This window comes from Pungitius pungitius, chromosome 18 (genome assembly GCF_949316345.1).
Source record: "Pungitius pungitius chromosome 18, fPunPun2.1, whole genome shotgun sequence".
In the NCBI taxonomy this organism is placed as follows: Eukaryota; Metazoa; Chordata; class Actinopteri; order Perciformes; family Gasterosteidae; genus Pungitius; species Pungitius pungitius.
In genome coordinates this window covers 7,090,653-7,111,067 of record NC_084917.1, presented here as the reverse complement: position 1 = coordinate 7,111,067, position 20,415 = coordinate 7,090,653, and the positions used below count along the sequence as shown (strand labels likewise).

The window sequence follows — 20,415 nt, the reverse complement described above, 5'->3', positions numbered from 1 at the left end:
TGTGTGTTTATCACTGGTTAATATTCAGAAAGTCCACGAAGGAACGGGAGGCATGTTGCGCTTAGAAGTGATTACATGAAATGCTATAATGCTAAGTGTGTGTTGTTGTTCCGTACGATGTACCAGGAAAGACCCGTGTTTGCTCTCATTCTCTGTCACCAGCAGGGAGTCCCCTAGTCCAGATTATGCCTGTGCAAAGGGTAGTTCGGCCTCCCGGCTTGGCATTGACACATTTCACGCTGGCTCTAGTCCTGTAGTTGCATGCAGGGATTGTGACCAGAGCAACGTTCAGTGCTGGAGATACGCATCTCTCGCTCTCGCTCACTCACTCACTCACTCACACACAACTTTTTGCTTTAGCTGTCTTCAGTGTTTCTTAAAAGCAGCCCTCTTGCTATATGACTCCCTGAAGCTGTATCCCCTTGCCGCGTGTGAGTCAGTATCCGTGCGTGTGTGACTTTTGAGTGAGTGAGTGCGACAGGCAGCATTGCAGAAATCCAGGACAATCATCATTAGTTGGAAACAAGGGCATGGCTCTGTGGGCAGGCCCCTTTGTTTACAGTGTTTACCGGTGTTACGTCTCTCCCAGATGTGGAGGCTGTTTGGTTTAGCTCTTATTTAGGCTTTAGAAATCCTCCCCTGGCACGTCAGCGCCGGGTGTTGTCCCTGGCCGACTCGCAGGAGATCAGCGGAGAGGAGCGCTCGGGGAACCGTCCTCGTGCGGAAGCAGCTGCTCGCCTGCGGCCGTGCAAGATGAAGAGCTGCTCTTTCATTCATACTTCTTCGATCGAGAGTCATTGCTTCAGTGCAGAGAGAGCGTAGGCGCCAGGGTGTAAACAGGCGTCAAACACACGGATCACTTTGCTTCTGTGCTTCGACAACATCTCATTTTAAGTGTTTGACGCATGTTTTTTTCCCTTGTCTGTTTTGCATTGGTGTCTCTCGGCATCTTAGGAGAGTGTCGAGATCTTCTGAGCAGAGCACTGAGACTGCACATTAAGCTGAAAGGCAGCCAGACACTTGCTGATCCTTTCTAGATACCAGGGGCTTCTGGGCTTTACTCCACAAATGGGTCCTGCTTCCTGGAACTGCTCCCGGGTCTGATTTAGCGAGGGCTTCTTTTTCAATCTTGGTACACATGGCAGGCCTCGACCTGTTTATTATCAATGGCGTATGGTTTTAAATTGCTACTTTCATTGGTTCGGACACTTCCTCGCCTCGTCTTTATTTCCATCAGGACATCCTGAACAACCACTGAGTCGGCGGGCCTTTTTTAGAATGGACCAGCAGTTTGCCAGTGGGGAGTCTGCTCCTCGCGCCCTCAGAGCAGCACCTACGTTCGCTGTCTTTCTCTCTTTGTCAGCCTAGTTAGCGAGTCTTTGTTGTGTTTATTTGAATAGGTTATTAAGCATGATCACTGGACCGCCCAGCTCCTTAATTGAAGGTCCCCCTCGTTGGATGGAACTCCATTCATAAGAACTGACCCCCACCCCCCACCCCCCACCCCCCCCCCGCTCCTTGAATGATTCTGTTATCCAGACGTTCTCTCCCTCTCAGCAGCAGGGTGGCGGCGGCGTTTGTCCTTTCACACGCGAGTTGAATGGGAGTCAGTGAAAAGCGCCGCGCAAAGACTGGTGTGAACGTGTCAACGTCGCACATTCTGCGTGGGATTGTTGGAACAGCAAAATGTTTTCCAACATTATTCCTGTTTGATTCAAGGGTGGAGAATGCGTTTTGACCATCGGGCCACTTTAACTAACTCTTCGCCGAAAGACCCAACACCGCAGATTTATTTCTCAGGAAGTTTGGGCAATGTGTGATTTGTCAGGATGGACATGGAGTAAACTAATACTAAGGCTTGGACATGTGTGGCAGTCATGGTTTTTGACAGCCTGAACTGTTTTTTTTTAACACAATTCTAAACAATTCAGTTTATACACTCTTGAATAACTTCTGTATGAAGTTATCAAAGCGTACCATAAAGTCAGGACAGCTTTGATTTGATGTAGTTTTTATGGTACCATCACTTAAATGCTGTGCACTTTTTGGTCGAAAATTTCTCCCAGTTGAACGGAGCACAAGACAAGTGGCTACTTTCTAATTGGGCCCACATGTTACTTCTGTCGACTCTTGACACACACTCCGATGTACACGCACACACGCACACAGACACACAAGTACAAGATTTAAGGAATGTTTCCACGAGGTTTGAATGCCAGGGATTCCCATGGCGCTGGCCCGCTGTCAGGGCCGCAGCTGGATGCGGACGCGGACGCGTAAGCAGTGAGACCCCCTTAAAAAAAAAAAAGACCAAGCGTGTGATGTACTTTGTGTGACACAATGAGGAATTTGTTAAACGGGAACAGCAATGGAAGGGACATGCAGCAGATTACTGATCCCCGGGTGAATCCCGCTAATCAATAGAGGTGATGTTATTCGGCGTGGCAGAAACCTTTGATTTTCTTTCTCTCGACTAATTGTTGCGATCGCGCTGATCTTATCAACTAAGTGGGTGATCTATTTTATTTTTACTGCTACAGCCAAATGCTTGTTGATAACCACTTCTTTTTCAAGGGGAAAGGAAAGAAGGGGAAATTACTCAAGGGTTATTAAGTGTCCTCTGCAGGAGAGAAATATGATCAACAGTGAGGACACGCATTAAAGTGTGTGTGTGTGTGTGTGTGTGTGAGCGCGTTGGGGGGGGGGGGGGGGGATTCACGCAGTCGAACGCGTCAGGTTCATCCACAGTCCAGCTCATCTCCAACTGTTACCCGCCTTACACTGCAAGCGTTCCGTATCCTGCCCAAGAATGCACATACCTTCAAGGAGTGCATTGGTCCTCATGGCGGAACGTTTGACTGACATTAGCGCCTCACGTCTTCACTGTGCGAAATGAACAAAGTGTATGGGGGCCCATTCCTAACGGGAAGGCTTCTTGTCAACCAGATTGCTTGATTAAATCCGAAGAGCTGTTTTGACGTCCTCTAATCATTTTGTTGCTCCTGTGTGTGTGTGTGTGTGTGTGTTCTTCTTACCAGCGTTGCTGAGCTCTTGGAGCCACACTAATAGCGTGTATATATCACTATCTCACTCTACACACGCGGTCTACGTTCTTTGGCCAAAGTGTTTCTTCCCCTTGCTTGCTTGAGGACCCCGGCGGTTATTTCCCCCCCACTTTATCTTCTTCAGCTGCGAGAGGCAGCGCCCCCCCCCCCCCCCCCCCTCCTAATCCGCGTCACTCATACCAAGAGCCCCAGTTAGTCAGTCGACCAACGCAGCCGGAGTACGACCAATAAACAACCTCCTGCAACACGTCCGTCTTTCTTATCCCTCGCTCTTCCTTATCTCACCATCCGGGAGAGTTGATCCTAGCAACCATCTACACCCCCCCACCCCCCACCCCCACCCCATGGGGCCTACAACCTGACGGACAGATAACATCTGGGGCCCGGTGGAGTCGTCACTCCTCAGTTGATCGTAAAGTGCGCGGCGCATGACTGAGGATGTATGGGCCTCATTTTATTACATTCATCCCTCTGTCTGTGCTGATTGAAGGGAAAACAGGGTTTCCCCAAACAGCCGCTCTCCTCCGAGCACAACTTGTAGGCGGCTCCCCTGTGGAATAAGGAAGCAAATTGAATGAAAAGAACTGTTCTTTTTTTCGTTGTTACTCTGGAAGGGGAAAGGGACGTTATTTTACAGTTGAATGAACTGTTTTAAAGATTTTTTTCTTTTATTAGAGCGGGGCGCTTCCCCGCTGTGTGTCTGACGGTGGTGGGCGTGGCCTCTCTGCCCGCCCCGCTGTATCCCACTCACAGCCAGCCGTGCCATGTTTTGGAAAGAGCCCTCACGATAAATAGCATTCCTGGTTCTGTGTGCTATGCGAAAGGTTACGTTGTCTTTATTGCCTTGACAGACGCCCGCAGTCCTCTGTAAACAAAATAGAGAAGTCTGTGTGAGGCAGCAGGTGGACCAATTTGTCATCCGGTTTGAGGCTGTTCGCGCTTAATCATTCACGCATGGGCACGTAGATCCACACGTTTCCGCTCAGTGCGGTGGTCTTTAAAGATGGATTATTCATGAACAGCTTTGGTTCACGTTTATTTAAACTCTACTATGCACCAAATCGAGTTTTATTTGACCCTTGCCAGTTTTCGCCCAAACCATACGTCTTCAGCTGGCATTTGTATCACATTGTGCGACTTATCCAAACACAGTTGAGTGTGTGTTTCTGTGACTTTGTGGCCGGCCAGGGGGGAATCCTCACCGGGCTGTTAGTAGCAGCCCTGCCTGTATGTTTATACTCCTCTGCTGACCTCGTGACCCGAAGGTCATAATGCCCACTAAAGCAAGCAGTGGGTCACAGACACATTTGGACACGCTCTGTCTGATGTGTGTGTGTGTGTGTGGGGTCAGGTAGTTCAATAAATAGATGTGGAGGTTTAAGTTACTCGGTTTGTCGCCGCCTCTCTTATGCTTTTTACCAGCAGCAGGGCGAGTTCATTGAAATATTTAGATTAGGGAGATGGAGGCTTTGTGCAACATAACATGCTTGGAGATCTTCTGGACAGCCAGTCGTGCCAATGGGGTCAAAGGTGAAACGTTCCACCTTTTTTTAAACTCTATAATTTGTTGTTGTCAGATCGTCGTCCACTCTAGATTCTATGACCACTGCAATGACTTGTTAGACAAATCTTCTTGCTTCATTAATTATCAATCATTTTTACATTATTGTGAACTTTAATATGTATTTTGTATTTAATGCAAAAAACTAAAGGTATTGCTTTTGCAATATATTTGCATATAATACATCGATTATTTAGTGGTTTGATTAATAAATTGCAGTTGCTATTAGTATTTTTAATAAGTGGGTATAACACGGCCAATGTTTTAAATCTAGATATGAAACAAGCAGGTGCTCCTTTTTGGGCTAAAATGTGTCATTTTTCTATGAAGCTACCTATTGGCACACATACTGTGTGAAGCAGTAGTATTTTAGTTGCTCCTCTTCAGGGCTCCAGGTTGTGTAATATGTTCAGGGGAAGCTCCAGACCTGCCTGTCAGACTGATCTACTGTTCTAACCTCTCGCCCCGCAACACACATAGCTGCCTAACCTCATGACAACGGCTGAGGGAGCCTGCATCTCTATATGATTCGTGACAGTGAGGATGACTCGAATGTCTCTGTCCGTCCGTAGGACCGTGCGCACATGGGACCTGAAATCCGAGAAGCAGCACAAGTCTGTGTTCAAACCGCGTTCCTTCCAGGGGAAGAAGGTCGTCCCCACGAGCTGCACCTACAGCCGCGACGGGAAGCTCATCGCCGCCGGCTGCCAGGACGGATCCATCCAGATCTGGGATAGAAACCTCAGCGTGAGTTTTAAAACACACACACACACATACCAACCGCCTCACTGCAGGAGCCTTTTTTTATGGCCTTGTGTGCAGTGTCATGAGATTTAGGTCATCCGGTCAGAGGCCAGACACGAGGTCAGGGTTCAGCATGACACTACCACACTAACACTGACCGGAATTAAAAATACCTGACTTTGAAATGCATTCCTCCCAAGCTGGGAGTTGTTGGATATGTGATCAAAAAGCCGGTCTGACCCGCAAGGAACCGGTTTTCACACCAATGGGGCCAAAGAGTCGCTTACGTTGCATCCAAACTCTGGAGAAACTAAAGCATCTGCAGCCATGTTGGAGGCTCCGTGAGGACGTTCTTAGAGACAGCCGAGCTTGGGTCAATGCTAACTCGCTGATGTCTAGAAGCTAAAATATCTATCAAGTGCAAAATCTATTAGGATCAGGAGGCGCTAATTGGCTCAATATTTTGGGAGTGCCATTAGCTGAGCCGATATTAAACTTAAAACCCAGTTGGGACACATTACACTTTTTGATCTGATGATGGCCCCAAATGGCTTCATTAAAGGTTGTTAGTTGTAGAGATATTTGGACCAAAGAGGTGGACTCACCGTCAGACGGACATTGCGTAAAGAATTAAAAGATATTTATATTGAATTAACTAATGATGTTTGATGATTGAGTTGCATGGAAGTTACCGGGAGGCCCAATCCCAATTTCTCTCTGTCCCATTATTCCGTATTTTTTAAAATTAGGTAATTATGTGATCAGCGTGTTCATTCCATTCTTCAAGTTTCACATTGTTGAGGTAATCGCTGATCTTGGCCCAAAAGTAGCCGCGCTCTCACTTATTCAACTGTTCACACTTGAGATTTTTGAAAAATCGTCACCAACACGGCTTCCATTTGGTGCTTCAGAATCGAGGAGATCTTTGGCTTGTTTCATCGCATCAACCCATGGCTGCCTGTTGCACCTGTGAGTCTCTTGTTCTTGATGGCTGTGCCGGTGACACAGTGTCAGAACCCCCCCCCCCCCCCCCTCCCCCAAAAAAAGCATGATTTACAGCTTAATCGGACACAGAATTCACCTCCACGGCAGAGATGTGAAGAGAATAAAAGAACCGTAAGAGGTTCATTCCTTTAGAGGAGGGAGCTCAGGCGACCTGCAGTACTCGTACCTCAGTACTTTCAGAGGTGACGTATTGCAGGCATCGTTCCAGTTTTTTTTTTTTTTTTTTCTTACTTTATGGCCAGCTCTTTCACAAACATGGTTTCACAAGTTGCTTTTACCGCAGTGTGAGGAGTATTTGTGGATCCTCACCTGGGAGACCTTAAACACCTAAGCCCACATTTTTGGCGAACGATAAAATGAAAGGACACGGATGTTGCGAAATACTCCCAAAGACGACGAGTATCCGGTCAACATGAGATACGAAGAGCTGCTTGGTCTATTTCTATGAAACTAGCTGAAGATTAAGAAGTTGTTTTTTTCCATCCGCAATGTTTCCAAAAACCGTTTCGCTCAAATTTTTACGTGTTCCGCTTCACATCCCCATGTGTGGACGGGGCTGAATGCCTGTGTTATTTCATTGGGGAATAGTGATAATAAAGCCGCGGTTAGTGAGTTGGAACAGCTTGATTGGACACAGGGGCTTATCCAGATTAGTCAAATGAGAAGTAGGCTACATGATAATTACTCCAACAGGCAACTTATCACACGACACAAAAATATGCATTTGGATGGAGGAGCTCTATATGTAGAAGCTTTTGTTCTTCCGTGTATCTGTGTAGCACCACGAAATCCCGTCGCGCACCATCCCTGCAGGTTGCTCGTCGCAGCAGGCTCGGAGTGATTGGGTTAAAGCTCTCCAAATTTATTACCCCTCTTTCTCCAAGCTAAATATTTACCCTGCGTCCCATAGCAGCTTACAATAGTCACGTCTGTTGCCTGACCGCTGGAGCCTGTCCTGTCTGAATGGCTCAAGAATTTAGTCGGTGCCCCCCCCCCCACCCACCCGTCCTAATCAGCAACCTGTGCCGCATACTTGAATCAGGCCACGAGCCCCAAAAGGAGTTGACCTCCTCATTGCTGCCGCCCCCCCCCCCCCCCCCCCCCCCCCCCACACACACACACACACACCCCCACACACACTCAAAAGAGCTCTATCGGCTGTTCTATCGCCACCATTACTCATGGCCAGAATATGCTGGCGGATCAATCACAATCAATCATGTACACAACCTTGATCCGAGTCCGAGTCCAAAGAGAAGCTATTGAGGATGACACATGGTTCTCGTGAGTTGATTGATCCTGCGATGGGAGTCAAGTCGGTCTCTCTTTAGTCCACAGAGGGGGATTGCACGCTCCCGCTCTGACCAGTGGCGGGGTCGGTGCCAGGATCACCAGAGACTGCGTTTCAAATGGTTGCCAGGTAATGTGCACTGCGTGGAAGTCAGTGGGTTGAGGGTGCAGGCCCCCCCCCCCCCCAAAAAAAAAAACTACAGAGACCTGGGGAATGTTATGATGTCATAGGTGGACTTGTTTCCAGACTTCAAAGTGGGACCTCTAGAAGATGTGGTTTTGATGAAATACTCCGTTGGGGAAGGTCATCCTGAGATGGCGCGGCAGACTTTCTCCTGTTTTTTCTGCATTCGCTTTATAAGCACAACCGTTTCTTAATTATGAGAACGTTTTAATATTGTTTGAGTTGGATCCATTTAGATGTCATTTTTTGGGGATTAAACCTCATCTTGATATTCAAAAACTTGACTTAGGGTGCCAGGCTCCTTTTATTTTAAAACTCCTTTGAACAGGCTGTTATTGTTCTAGAAGTACACAGCTTAGTGTCACCTGCTCAGCGCAATGGGACTGCACAGCGTCACTGTAAACTCTCGGGGTCATATAAGATCTCTGTGGAAGATTAATAGCCGAAGAGCTTCTTAATGTCCAATGAAAATGTTTAGAAAACTGATCTGATAACTGATCTGATAACTGCTTTGAGTACATAAATGGCCCTATTTGAAGACAGTGTGATGCTAAGCAGTTACACCAGAGCTCCCTTCATCCTCATTGTGACTTTTTTTTCTTCTTTTTTTTCTTCCAACATCCTGATCCTCCCTCCCTTCATTCATGTTCCCGTGGGGACCAATGTTCATTATATGACTTCAAGGAGGCACTAACACAGGAGCCTTTTTATCACGTGACTGCTGCAGCATGCGGGAACACATCCGCCTCAGTTGGACACACTGTCCGATCACGATGACACTCAGTCCAGTGTGATGGGCTAAAAACAAACACACACACACACACACAAACCACGGCTTCACCTTAACCACTTGTTGATTTCCATGAAAGATCAGAGCAGCTGCTCAGGACCGCGGTTTGGCCACTTGATCCTCAGAAAGCAGCAGAGGTCGAAGGGAGATGTTACAGCCGAGTGCGCGGTGGGCATCATTAAGCCTTCAGGTGTGCGGCCGTAAAAAGTATGGAGGTTGGGGCGAGGCAGTATTTCTAAAATGATACCCAGATAGTGTGGTCGGGACCAGTTGGCCCTGCGGTAGATTGTTGTCATAGTCAGCGGAGGATGAAACCCAACGCCGTGTGGCTGCAGCTATTTATCAGCTCCCACCGCCGAATGTACCTATAAGGGCTCTGTGTGTGTTTGTGTGCGTATATCAACCGATGCATACGACTTCATAGGAACCGGTGTACAAGCAAATCCGTGTGAGGTGTGTGTGTGTGTGTGGGGGGGGGGAGCAGAGCTCACGTTCGGTGACAATTTATGAGCCGATGGCCCGGTCGAGGGCGGGAAGAAGGGCAGAGTTTACAGAGGAAGTCACGAGGCGCAGGAGAGCGCTTTGGAGCCGCGTACGAGACTCCAGTTTCACAGGCCGGCTGTGTAGATTATCACAGGAAGCAAACGCCGTGGCATCGGCCAACATCAGGATAGTAAATAAACACGCAGGCTTTCACAACAGCAGTAAAAGGATCTAGAAATAGCTGGGGGGGGGGGGATATGTTGGCTATAGGAAGCAAGAATAACCGCCAGCGTACCATTGAAGGCGTTACTTCTACCGACTGATATTCAGGTTGATGTAATAGTTTTTATTACTTATTGTCTAAGCAAATCTGTTTTTGCTTTTCATAATTTAGCCCAGAGTCCCTGTCCCTCATTCCACTTGTTTGTAAGGATTAAAGAATATTTTTAAAATATCTAAATGTTAATAAACATTTCTATTCAGTGCAGACAAAACAGATACTGAGGATAGTACAGCAGCCATGTAAAAGGAGTTAAAACACAGCTGCATATGGTTTTTATATTAGGACAGAAAGACTTTGGATTTTTTTTTAAAAAAGGAAAAGAGAGACTGCAGGATTCATCATGGGTCGAACCAGAGCTCATAACTTTTCTCACCAGCTGACCTGAAGAAACCTGAGGGTCTGTTGAGCATATGTTCAAAGGGGAAACAAACGCACCTTATAACCCTAACCCTTTCGTACCCACATGCCATGGAAACCCGCCCGCATCGTCCTCTCCACTTGACCCGCCTTCGCGGTGTGCCACACGGAGCTTCGTGCATCCGCTCATGGGAGACCCTCGTTCTTCATAACCCGCCCACCCCACCCGACCCGTTTGTGCTACCATGCATGGATTCAAGGATGACTCGCCGGCATTCGCGGTTCAGAGACCCGAGTGTTAGGACTACGCTCCCATTGTCCACGTGCACAGTGTAACGGGGGTCCCCGGTGTCTTTTTTTTGTTGTTGTTGTTTTGGACTCATGAAGAAGTCAGTCGGGGAGCGTATGGTGTGTTTTTGGCGTCATTCCTTAGCTGCCGTTTAGTGGCCGAGCTGCTGCACACCTGCTGCAAGATACCATAATGTACTTTTCATATTAAAACGACACCTTGGCTTTTTATTTCTCAACCAAGTCAATTCAAGAGGCAGCTGAATGGGAAGATAATCTTAAGATAAGAAATGAGGAGAGTGGATTTTAGTCCAAGGTAATATAGGGGGGTAAAATGATGATGGGAAGCGGGGAAATTATCCCTGCAGAGACGACCGAGGCTAAGTGGCCCACGCCTGAAAAGGTGGAATCCATGTTATCTACAGTTCAAGGTAACTGTGTAATCTGCGTTAATAACTTCATTTACTGACTTTGGAAGTGAAGGATGACCTCGTTTCCTTCTTGTGTCGTGGGGACACATCATTCATTCAGCTCACACTCCTTTTCCCCCCTGCTCCCTCCGCTTTCTCTACGCGTCTCTATCTTATCTGTCCTCCACACGCTGTGCTCACTTCAAATTCCTTATCCACCCCTGCGAGTCAAAAGCCTGTATTGCTGCAATTCTCTTTTCACTGATTTATTTGCATTCCGTTTAGAATTAATGAAAATGTAGCTGTAGAAACCAAGGTTATGTTTGTTTGAGTGTTAGCCAGCCTACTTCCCAGACTGTTGAGTAACCACCGTCTTTTAATGATCGATCCCTGTAATCCGGCCGTACTGGTGTAGAAATAAGGCGGGGGGGGGGGGGGGGGGGGCAGAAGAGAAAAGATCAATTACTCATTTCAGGCATTCATCACGCATTAATGTCAAAGACGTGTCAAACATTTCAGTGTCTTAAATATGAGACTGTGCTGCTTTTACAGCATCACATAGTTGTGCAATTAAAGTCCCAAGTTGTGGACTGTTGACAAAACGAAGACGTGACAATTGAGAAATTGGGCTGGATTATTTGTAGACTAAACGATTCAAATTAATCAACAATGCAAATAATAACGCATCTCTAATGGTATAATCTAGAGTTGTATTGCAGTTTAAAATGCAGACCCAGTTTGGCAAGCATAAAATCTTTTTTAACATTGTCATATTTGCCTTTTCACTGTTTCATTGTCCACATTTTGGGTTGCCGTGTACCTTTCTGTAGAGATGTTCTTCATTATTTCCCTTTGTGTTTATGTGTGAGAAAGATAAGAGGGATTTGTGTGTGTGTGTGAGTCTGTGGTGGGGGTGGGGTGGGGTGGGAGTGCTGGGTTATTTCCAGCCCAGAGCTGCAGACCTTGGCACACGCATGCACTGTGCACCACAGTAGTTCACCAGTTTGCTCAGAGTACTGAGGAGGTACGCTGCACGACACCTGGCCATCCTCAAAACAGCTGCTTCGACCAGAGGGTTGAATGCTTCTGTTTGCGGGGGGGGGGGGGGGGGGGGACTTCTAATTGTTTCCAAACTGTACCTAAAAAGCTACCAGCAGCTTTTCCTAAAACAGCTATTTTCTTTTTTACCCCCATGAGCTACAAAGGTGGGAATTTCCTTCCCTCTGGTGTTTGCAATCAGTCTGTTCTCACCTCTATAGAATGACCTCAGCTGAAATGTCACCTAGCCTTCTTGGTTTTCAGTGATGCATGCTGAGCATTACAGCCAAGTTGAGTAAGATGTCATCCTCGTGTATACAGCGACATGCCGAGGAAATAGTTACAGGGGCAAGATTATTCTCATGGTTTGCCCGACGATGGCTGTGTGCCGTAAAAACCTTCCACTGTGCACTTTCTCCACTTGATATATGTATGTATTCCTTCCACTCAGGATTATTGTCATTAGGGATTCATAATGTGTTTGTCAGAAAATAATGAGAAATGCCAAGTCCAAGAGGATGTTAGAGAAAATGTTCTTATCATGTTCAACCAGCAGCCTGGAACTCAAAGATATTCAGCCATCACGTAAAAGAAAGATCATTTGGATATTTATATATTATCACCAGATTACCAAAATATACCATAACATTCTCTTTTTAGAAGCAAAGAAGCAAAGAAGACCTGACATAATGTTGAGGCTTGGTATTACTCCCCATCCACAGGAACCTGGCTTTAATATGTGGACGTTTACTGGACCTTTTGACTGTTGGAACAGTTTTTTCACTGTTCTCAACCTCCCGCTGTGTCTTATGCTTCTGGCACATCTCCCTATTCTTTTCATTAGTCCCTCTGGTTGTTATTTTGACACTCAAATTGACTTACTGGTGACCCTCGAGACTTAAATTTACTTTAACTTAAACTTAGGTATGGCTGATAATAAGCCAGAATGGAAATACGTGTGTCAAGCCGTGGCTTCGGGTAAACGGGTCTCATGTTAGCGCCTAACAAAGAGCACGCAGGAGGACTATTGGCGTATTTCAGGTACCAGCCAGGGGGAAAAATATAAACTCTATCACCGACCCGAGCTTGCCAAAGTAAATCTGTGGTCTGTGGTCTTGCTGAAGTGTGTGGTGGGTACAGTCTGTAAAGTTACTGATATTTCACAAGTTGTATTGGGCTTCATAGTTAAATATATAATATTGTGTTCATGGAGGGAATGGAAACCGTGTGGCGTTTTGAAGGGAGTAAAAAGCCCTTTTTGTTCCTGCAGAGACCGGGGCAATGCATTCTCATGCTGTAGTTCATCAGGAGAGCACAGGAGCTCTTTTTAATATGGATGAGCAGCGTGTTGATGCACGGTTGACTGATCTAGTTCTGTAATGAATGATCAATTACATCAAGTCACCTGCGCACCTTTTATCCAACACAAATACAGAGTGAGCTGCTGCCATCTGTTCTTTGTCGGTCTGGTTGTGAAGTATAGAGATGCAGTGTTTGCCCTTATTTTATTTTATTTTTTTATTTCTCAGGTCCATACAAAGTTCCACTGTCGGCAAGCACACAACCCGGGATCCGACACCTCCTGCCTCGCCTTTTCCTACGATGGCAGGACTCTGGCGTCACGTGGAGGTAAGAAAAGTAACCCTTACAACCTCCATGTACACTCGGGGGGGGAAAAAAGTGCACATCAACAACCTTCTTTGAATATGACGAATTTTATTTGACCTGTTTGACCCGTCTCAATCTTTGTTTTTTTCCTAGGGGACGACACCGTCAAGATGTGGGATATACGTAACTTCAAGAAGCCTGTGAATGTAGCTACTGGGCTGTGCAACTACTTCACCATGTGAGGCTTCTTTCATCTTAGCCACTGCAAACGATGGGTGGATTATGAACTGATGTAAAATACTGCCTGCTTGTTTTTGTCTCCCGTTAGGACTGACTGCTGTTTCAGCCCCGATGACAGGCTTCTTCTAACGGGGACCTCTGTGAAGAAAGACGGAGGAAACGGGAAGCTGGTTTTCTTGGACCGAGTTTCCTTTCAGAGGGTCTATGAAATAGAAGTCACCAATGCTGTAAGTCCTGTCTCAACCTACTGCTCTTTTGGCAAGTTGTTGTTGATATATTTAGTTTACTAACCAAAATGTCCCCAAAAAAACAACATAATTAGTTCACAATGAAGCATAATGGAAAGGCATGTGAATGTGTATGAGATGCTTTTATTTGTTTATGGCTCCCTGAGAACACAACGTATCCAGCCGCCAGATCAACAAAGTCAAATATCATGAGCCCAGTGCTGTGGCAGACATTTTCCCTTTAAATCCCTGTATTGATGAAGTCGTACCTCAGCAAGTTAGCAGAATAAAGTTTCTACTCCATCTTCTCAATCGCGCCGGGGTTTTGTGGTGAAAATCACGCGGGAAATAAGGGCAAAGGGGGAGGAAAGTTAAGATAATGGTTAGAGGCGAGCTAGGAGAGAGTGGAGTAATGTGACCTTTCCTTACAGGAAGTCATTCCCACCAGTCTTTGGCAGGACAGCTATTGACGCTCTTTATACGCCTTGAGTTTCAGTGGAAATTGAATAACCTATGGACACAACCGGCATGCTCCAATCACATGCGCTGCGCTCTCAACCCCGGTACCACAATATGCTCTCTGCTAATCCTGCTTTCTCAGAAACCCATTTGGTGAGAGCCACCAGCCATAGGTGGTGAAATGAAGGGCAGAGGTGCTGTCTCCAGTAGAAATACCTTGCTTTTTTTTTTTTTTTTTGCTTCCTGCTCCTCCTCTGTCTCTCCTTTTCCAACAGATTTAGCACTGTGTATCTGTAGTCATAACACAGAGGTCTGACAGAGGCTAATGGCTTCTAACTTGGTCTCCCCGGCTGAGACGCACCACTTTTAAATCTGCCACTGACTCAACGTGTGGGAGAGAGGGGAAAGAGACAAAAGCTGCGTCTCTCGTGTCCGGCCAGCCAGCTGCTGTTAGACTGCAAACCTTGGCACAGCGTCGACACAAAGTGCACACCCGACTGCACACATGCACGAGCTGAGGAGAGCGCGGACTACCGCTTTGGTTTGACCCATTTCATCTGAGATTCTAACTAATCACTAATCAAGTAATTAATGGTTTCACCGAAAGACAGTCTGCGTTATTATGAATCTGCATGATACATTGCGTCCGTCCTTTGCTCAGCTCACATGTTGCGTTTAAGGTCTCCCTGCGTACTCTACATAAACCACAGTGGCTGTAACATTAGCAGAAAGCTCACTGCGGTGCTGAAATCTCCACAGGCAGCATCAAAGGGAGACCTCGGACACTTTGGGTCAAAGAGTCTGTGAAGAGCTTAACAGCACTCCTCTGCATCGCTCCATGGCCGTTTTATCTTTTCTTTCTCTGTGCTGAAGACGGGAAACATTTGGAGCTACATTTTTTTCCCCCCCCATTGGCCTTTCACCATTTCCCCCATCCACCATTATAAGAAACTGAAAGCTTGGGCTCACTTTCACTGGAAAGACAGCAAACCCTCATCCTCTCGTTCTGCCCCCTTTGTGCTGCAGGTTTTCCCACAGTGTTCCACAGAAAACAATGGAGTGTGGAAAAGCTGCCAATTGCCTCGCCAAATGTTCTATTTGTTTTAATTCTAACCTCGCAAAATGTATACAGCAATGATTGAAATACTTTTCTAACTGGTTGCTCCTGAAAGACCGACAGCTATGCAGTCTGGGAAAATATCCCTTAGAAGCCACTCACATATTTGAATGGTTTCTTGCCTTCTTATTAAGTCAATTTGTTGCCTTTGTGTAGATAAAAGCCTTGATGTGTGTGTTGACATGTTGAGTCTGATGACCGGGGCCTTGGGAAAATACATGTTGTGGTGGAGATTCTTTCCATTTCCTGAGGAAAATATAGTAAGTGGACATTAATGGTAATATTCATCACTCCCAGATCAATTCCTTTATATAGCATGTAAACATTAGGCAATTAATTCAGCCAATGTTGAAATAAAGAGGTTACGAGGAGCATGCACAGTGAGTAATCATTGGAGAAATGTTTAGTTAGCTGCCAGATTGCTACTTTGATCCACATTTTTGGATTGATGCCTTTCAGTATTTTACTTACACTTTTACTTACACTTAAGAGGGTACTGGGTATTCTGATCCGGATTCTATTGTAGGAAGCTTCGTCCGACGCAGTTTCCACTTCACACATTGACGGCCACCGCCCCGCTGACCATTACTTCCAACAGTCTGTGCGTCTGCATCGCCCTCGGCGATTTGGTATCAGGAGCCTCGCCACCATTTGTCATATATACACGTGATGCGGTGAAATTTCAGTTCGAGCATCAGATCGGTCCGTTTCTGGTTGACGTGCACTCAGTGAACCTGACGAATGTGCTATTTACTATGTTTACATCGGCTGTCTGCTTCTCGGATGGCCCCAGGGTTTAAGTGCAGTCTTCATAAAGTGGCGTGGCCGCTGGGCGAGTGAAAGGAAGGGCCACCAATCATTTCTAACTAAACAGTCTACATAACCCCCGGACCTGGATCCTGGGAGCAGAGGCTGCTTTAGGTCCATTTGGTAAATACTTCAGTCAAGCTTATCTTAGTTTTATCAAAGGGGGCAGGGACCAGGTGAGAACGTGTTGACTATCAAAGGACGAAGCAATTGGCTGGATTTAAAAAAACAAAAAAAGGTGCAAAAACAAAAATTGATGTCTGTGAGCTCGACTGTAACAAAGTGACATTTAGTAAGCGACAGCTTCTGGACATCACACACACGATCCCAGTCAGATCTATTCAGTGAAAGACATACGGGGCACAAGGCAGAGCTTTACTTTGTAATAGCATAAATATCTGGTTCGAATGCAGCCACCGATTAGCCCCGTTGGTGAGGTTTGTCTGAATGGAATGGATCGTTTCTATCGGGGGTCACCTTCACTAGTTGCTCCAGCTGCACCGCCCTTACTAAACAATGAGCTGCTGCCGGTGCCAGGCTCCTCTGGGAGGCCTCTGACATAAAAGGCCGGCCTTTCATCCTCCGTGAGAGCAGCCAAGCGTGAAAGGCGGAAGGGAGGCCTTAACTATGTTCGTTCTTGTGCATCTCGCCCAACCAGGTCTTGCATAGTACACGGTTGGTACTAATTTTAGATATCTCGGACGTGGGGCACCAAGTCCAGGTTTTCCCTTTCTCTCCGAATTCGGCCTCAGTCTACAAAGCCGGTCAGAGGCATCGCCCATGTGCTCAAAACCCAGGAGCACAGCTGGGACAGTTGTGTCCCACTAGCGCCGCATAACTTTATTTCATAATCATTGCACAAATGGTGCAAGCGGCTGTTGTTGTGCCGCTCATCCCTAATCACACTCGGGTATTTTAATCTGACGGGGGGGGACGTAGAAGGCTGCTACCGGAGAACCGATTCACCATGTGATGTAATTTTGTGGACGCGGAGCGTAAACAGTGGTTCCTAGAGTATAAACATGCTGCTCTGAATACGCGGAGAGCGGTTTTAGCGTGGGACCGGACTGAGCTGTGCTTGGCTCTGGGCTCCTCGGTGGATCCAGCTGGGGGCGGCGGGGGGGGCACTGGGCTGCTCCCTTTCGAGTTCTGCCTCCGAAGAGGTTATTTCCTGATCTTGGCCGAGCTGCACTTGCCCAGCTGTGGTGTTTTTAGGTTGCACTGCCCGGGTTGGGTCACGCTGCGCTGTGTTGCCGTCATGGGGAAATTCTTCGAGCTTAGAAAGTTCCCGCGGAGCTTCCCCTGCATGTAGGAAGGGCCGGTGCTGCTGTGGATCAACTGTTTGGGGCGTTTCTGCCCTACGACAAATCCATCAGATTTTTACTGCTTTTTTATGCTAAGATTAAACTGGGTGAAAGTATTTGTGCATATTAAGTCATTTATTGGAATGATTTATTTACATGCATCTACCAGCGTATTGCTGCAACATGTCAGGCTCATGCTGCATGCTGTCCAAAGCATTTTCCAGATCTTTCTATCAATTACAGCCGGCTCATGATCTGGTTGAGCAGATTAACCCTCATCTGTCCCATGAGCTGCTCCGCCGCCGAGCAGTTGGTCCGTAGATACCGAATGTATTTATTGATGATGTTGGTGATAAGTGGAAGCAGACTGTGAGGGGAATGTAAGAGTCTTAATCACGTTGCATACTTGGTCGTGAATTTTGGAACGTGAGTGATATTTTGAATGCATTTTTTTAATGTATTGTGTTTTGCAGGTTTCATTTTGTAATGAAACTAACCATGCATGCACAACTGAGTCTCTTTGTGTCTGTGCATGCGTGCGTGCGTGCGTGCGTGTGTGTGTGCGTGCGCTCTTGCTTCTGTGTGTGTAATAAAGACTCCTTCTCATGGTATCCTGGTGGGAAGCAGAACAGCTGGGCGCTAAGCAGCTTTCCCCATCACAGAAACTGGACGTCCCAGTCGTAGATCTCCCCGCCCCCCCAAGCCCGCGCCCCTGTCATGCACCCCCCCCCACCGCCCGATGGCCTACCCTGTTCCACATAAAGTAAAGTGCTTCCTCTCTGCAGCTACAGGATACACACAACACCAAATAAATATAAATGTGCATAGTTGAATGCACCATGAGTGGGCCCCGTAGGTGGTGATGCTTTTAATCACGTGTGCGAAGAAAAGAGGCACTAGTGCAGGGAGTCCACTGTGGGTCACATGTCACGGAAGGGTCTTCATCGCTGTCCAACAACTGTGCTCATTTCTCTCCGCACTTCTCTCTCTCTCACGCTCACACACACGCGCACACCCCCCCCCCCCCCCCCCCCCACACACACACACACACACCTCTGGATGAATGTGGTTACATTTCCCTATTGGCCCCGAGCCATCTGCCACACAGACTGAGGGATCCAGCCCTCATCCCAACAACCAAATATAGTCAAGCAGCAGAGCACGCTGGGACGGATCCCCGCAGCACCACAACCAACCTGGGTCACACACACACACACTTCAATACACGAGACAATGGAATTGTTAGATTTTGTTAACAGAGAAGCAGAGACCTCCTTTTTTTAAATCCAACCCACAACAGAGAAAGTACACAACTTGCCGTGGGCTGCTGCCTCACACTGCGACCTCCTTTCCTCACATGCGCCTCCTTCAGTTACTGTACAAAAACCACTTTAAACACTTTGTTTCTGTCTGTGTAATCCAAGAGCGTCGTCCGCTGTCTGTGGCATCCGAAACTTAACCAGATTATGGTGGGAACTTCGAATGGACTGGCCAAGGTTTACTATGACCCTGTTAAAAGCCACAGGTAAGTTCAGTTTTTATGACAATTCCCCCTGAAAGACACTCCTACCAACAACGTATTTAACTTATTAACCTTATTACCATATATGATCTAACTGTATCAATCGTTTTGGCTCTGTTGGGCAGTTTTGGTGTATTTTCTTTAAAACAATTGAGATGATTCACATGCAGCAATAAGTAATGCTATTGTCATTGCCAGATTAAGTCTTAAGTTCATTTCAATGACTGAAAAGACTAGACCTCATGACCAATGTCTGTTTGTCCTGTGTTTGAAGCGTTCATGTAGGCTCATTCGTGATGGTTTGTTTTTCAGAGGGGCCAAGCTGTGTGTCGTGAAGAGCCAGCGGAAAGAGAGACAAGCAGAGACGCTAACACAAGATTACATCATCACGCGTGAGTTCTTCCTCCGCTACCCTCACAATTCGTTCAATTGGAATCTAAATAAATCGTGGCACATGATTGCCCGCCCTTTGGCCTCGGCGTGCATTGCCTTTTCACCGGTAAACAAATACTAAAGTGATTAACTCGAAAAAGAGCCTCAAATCTCTGCGGCAGTTTGGTCGTACTTGAGCCACTAAGCCACCTACCCATCACATGATAAGCCACTGCATTTTTTATAACAAGAGGGAAACAATAATGGTGTGTGTGTGTGTGTGTGTGTGTTCAGTGTGATGCAATCTGGAGGTAACCTATTGTGCCACTGGTCAGTTGTTATTCTGTTTTTATCCATATGAGCTCAAAACCTCAAACAAAGTCTAGAGTATTTGGAACATGGAAAATGTTGGTGTGTGTGTGTGTGGCTTTCACAGGCCCATTAGCTGATGGAGCAGCGTGTGGATGAGTGGGTCGGCGCCGCGGGTTACTGGGCCACGCGGCGCGGTCTGCGGTAACGCCGGAGATCACGCCGGGGACGGCCACCTCTCCCACCTCTGCTGGCGTGATCTCCGGCTGGTCCACACCACTCTCTCTATCTCACACACACACACACACACACACACACACACACGCTACCCCCCCCCCCCCCCCCCTCTTCCTGTCATCCCGTCACATCACCAACACACGAGGCTGTCATCTCTATAGTGCGTGCCTCGCGCTCCTTTTGTCCCCGCTGTCAAGTCATGAACACGCACAAGCGGCTGCCACGTCGCCCCCGATTGGCTGCTGACGCCCAATTCAGGCGGCATTTATTGTTTGGGCTCCCGCAGCCTCTCGAGATGCTTCACGTGATTGCATCGCCAAGCCAACAGGGTGTGAAAAGGGCAGGCGCTTCGGCCGCCACAAGCGGCGAGTGACGCACTCGATGCACCGACACTGGAAAATTAGAGGGGACAGGAAGCAAGTGATGGCCCATTGAGAAAAGCGAGGGAATCTGTTAACAGTAACCTTTTTGCTTAATGTAGCGTGGAGGAGAAGAATTAACACTGAACAGGGACACGGCTCGTGAATGGAAAATCACTTTATCTGGCCCTTTACTAAAGTGTCTCTTTGTAACCCCTGAGGATAAGAGCAGAGCATACACTCACTTTACACAAACACAAATTATGGCTCTCTCTCTCTCACACACACACACACGCACACACACCTTTGAGGGCGCTCATTCACACTCTCCCGTGCACATGTTCACTCACACACTC

The 20,415-nt window shown here is 47.1% G+C and overlaps 1 protein-coding gene across 2 annotated transcripts in view; it reads left to right on the top strand.

The window, feature by feature from the left end:
* The window catches only part of LOC119226870 (WD repeat-containing protein 70), a 30,851-nt gene that overhangs the window by 6,982 nt on the left and 3,454 nt on the right, over positions 1-20,415 (top strand). For both annotated transcript variants that reach the window (XM_037485219.2, XM_037485218.2), the window contains exons 10-15: positions 5,199-5,373; positions 13,028-13,127; positions 13,260-13,344; positions 13,435-13,573; positions 18,685-18,785; positions 19,095-19,174. In XM_037485219.2, the coding sequence (XP_037341116.2) occupies positions 5,199-5,373; positions 13,028-13,127; positions 13,260-13,344; positions 13,435-13,573; positions 18,685-18,785; positions 19,095-19,174 (680 nt within the window). The remainder of the gene's footprint in view (positions 1-5,198; positions 5,374-13,027; positions 13,128-13,259; positions 13,345-13,434; positions 13,574-18,684; positions 18,786-19,094; positions 19,175-20,415) is intronic.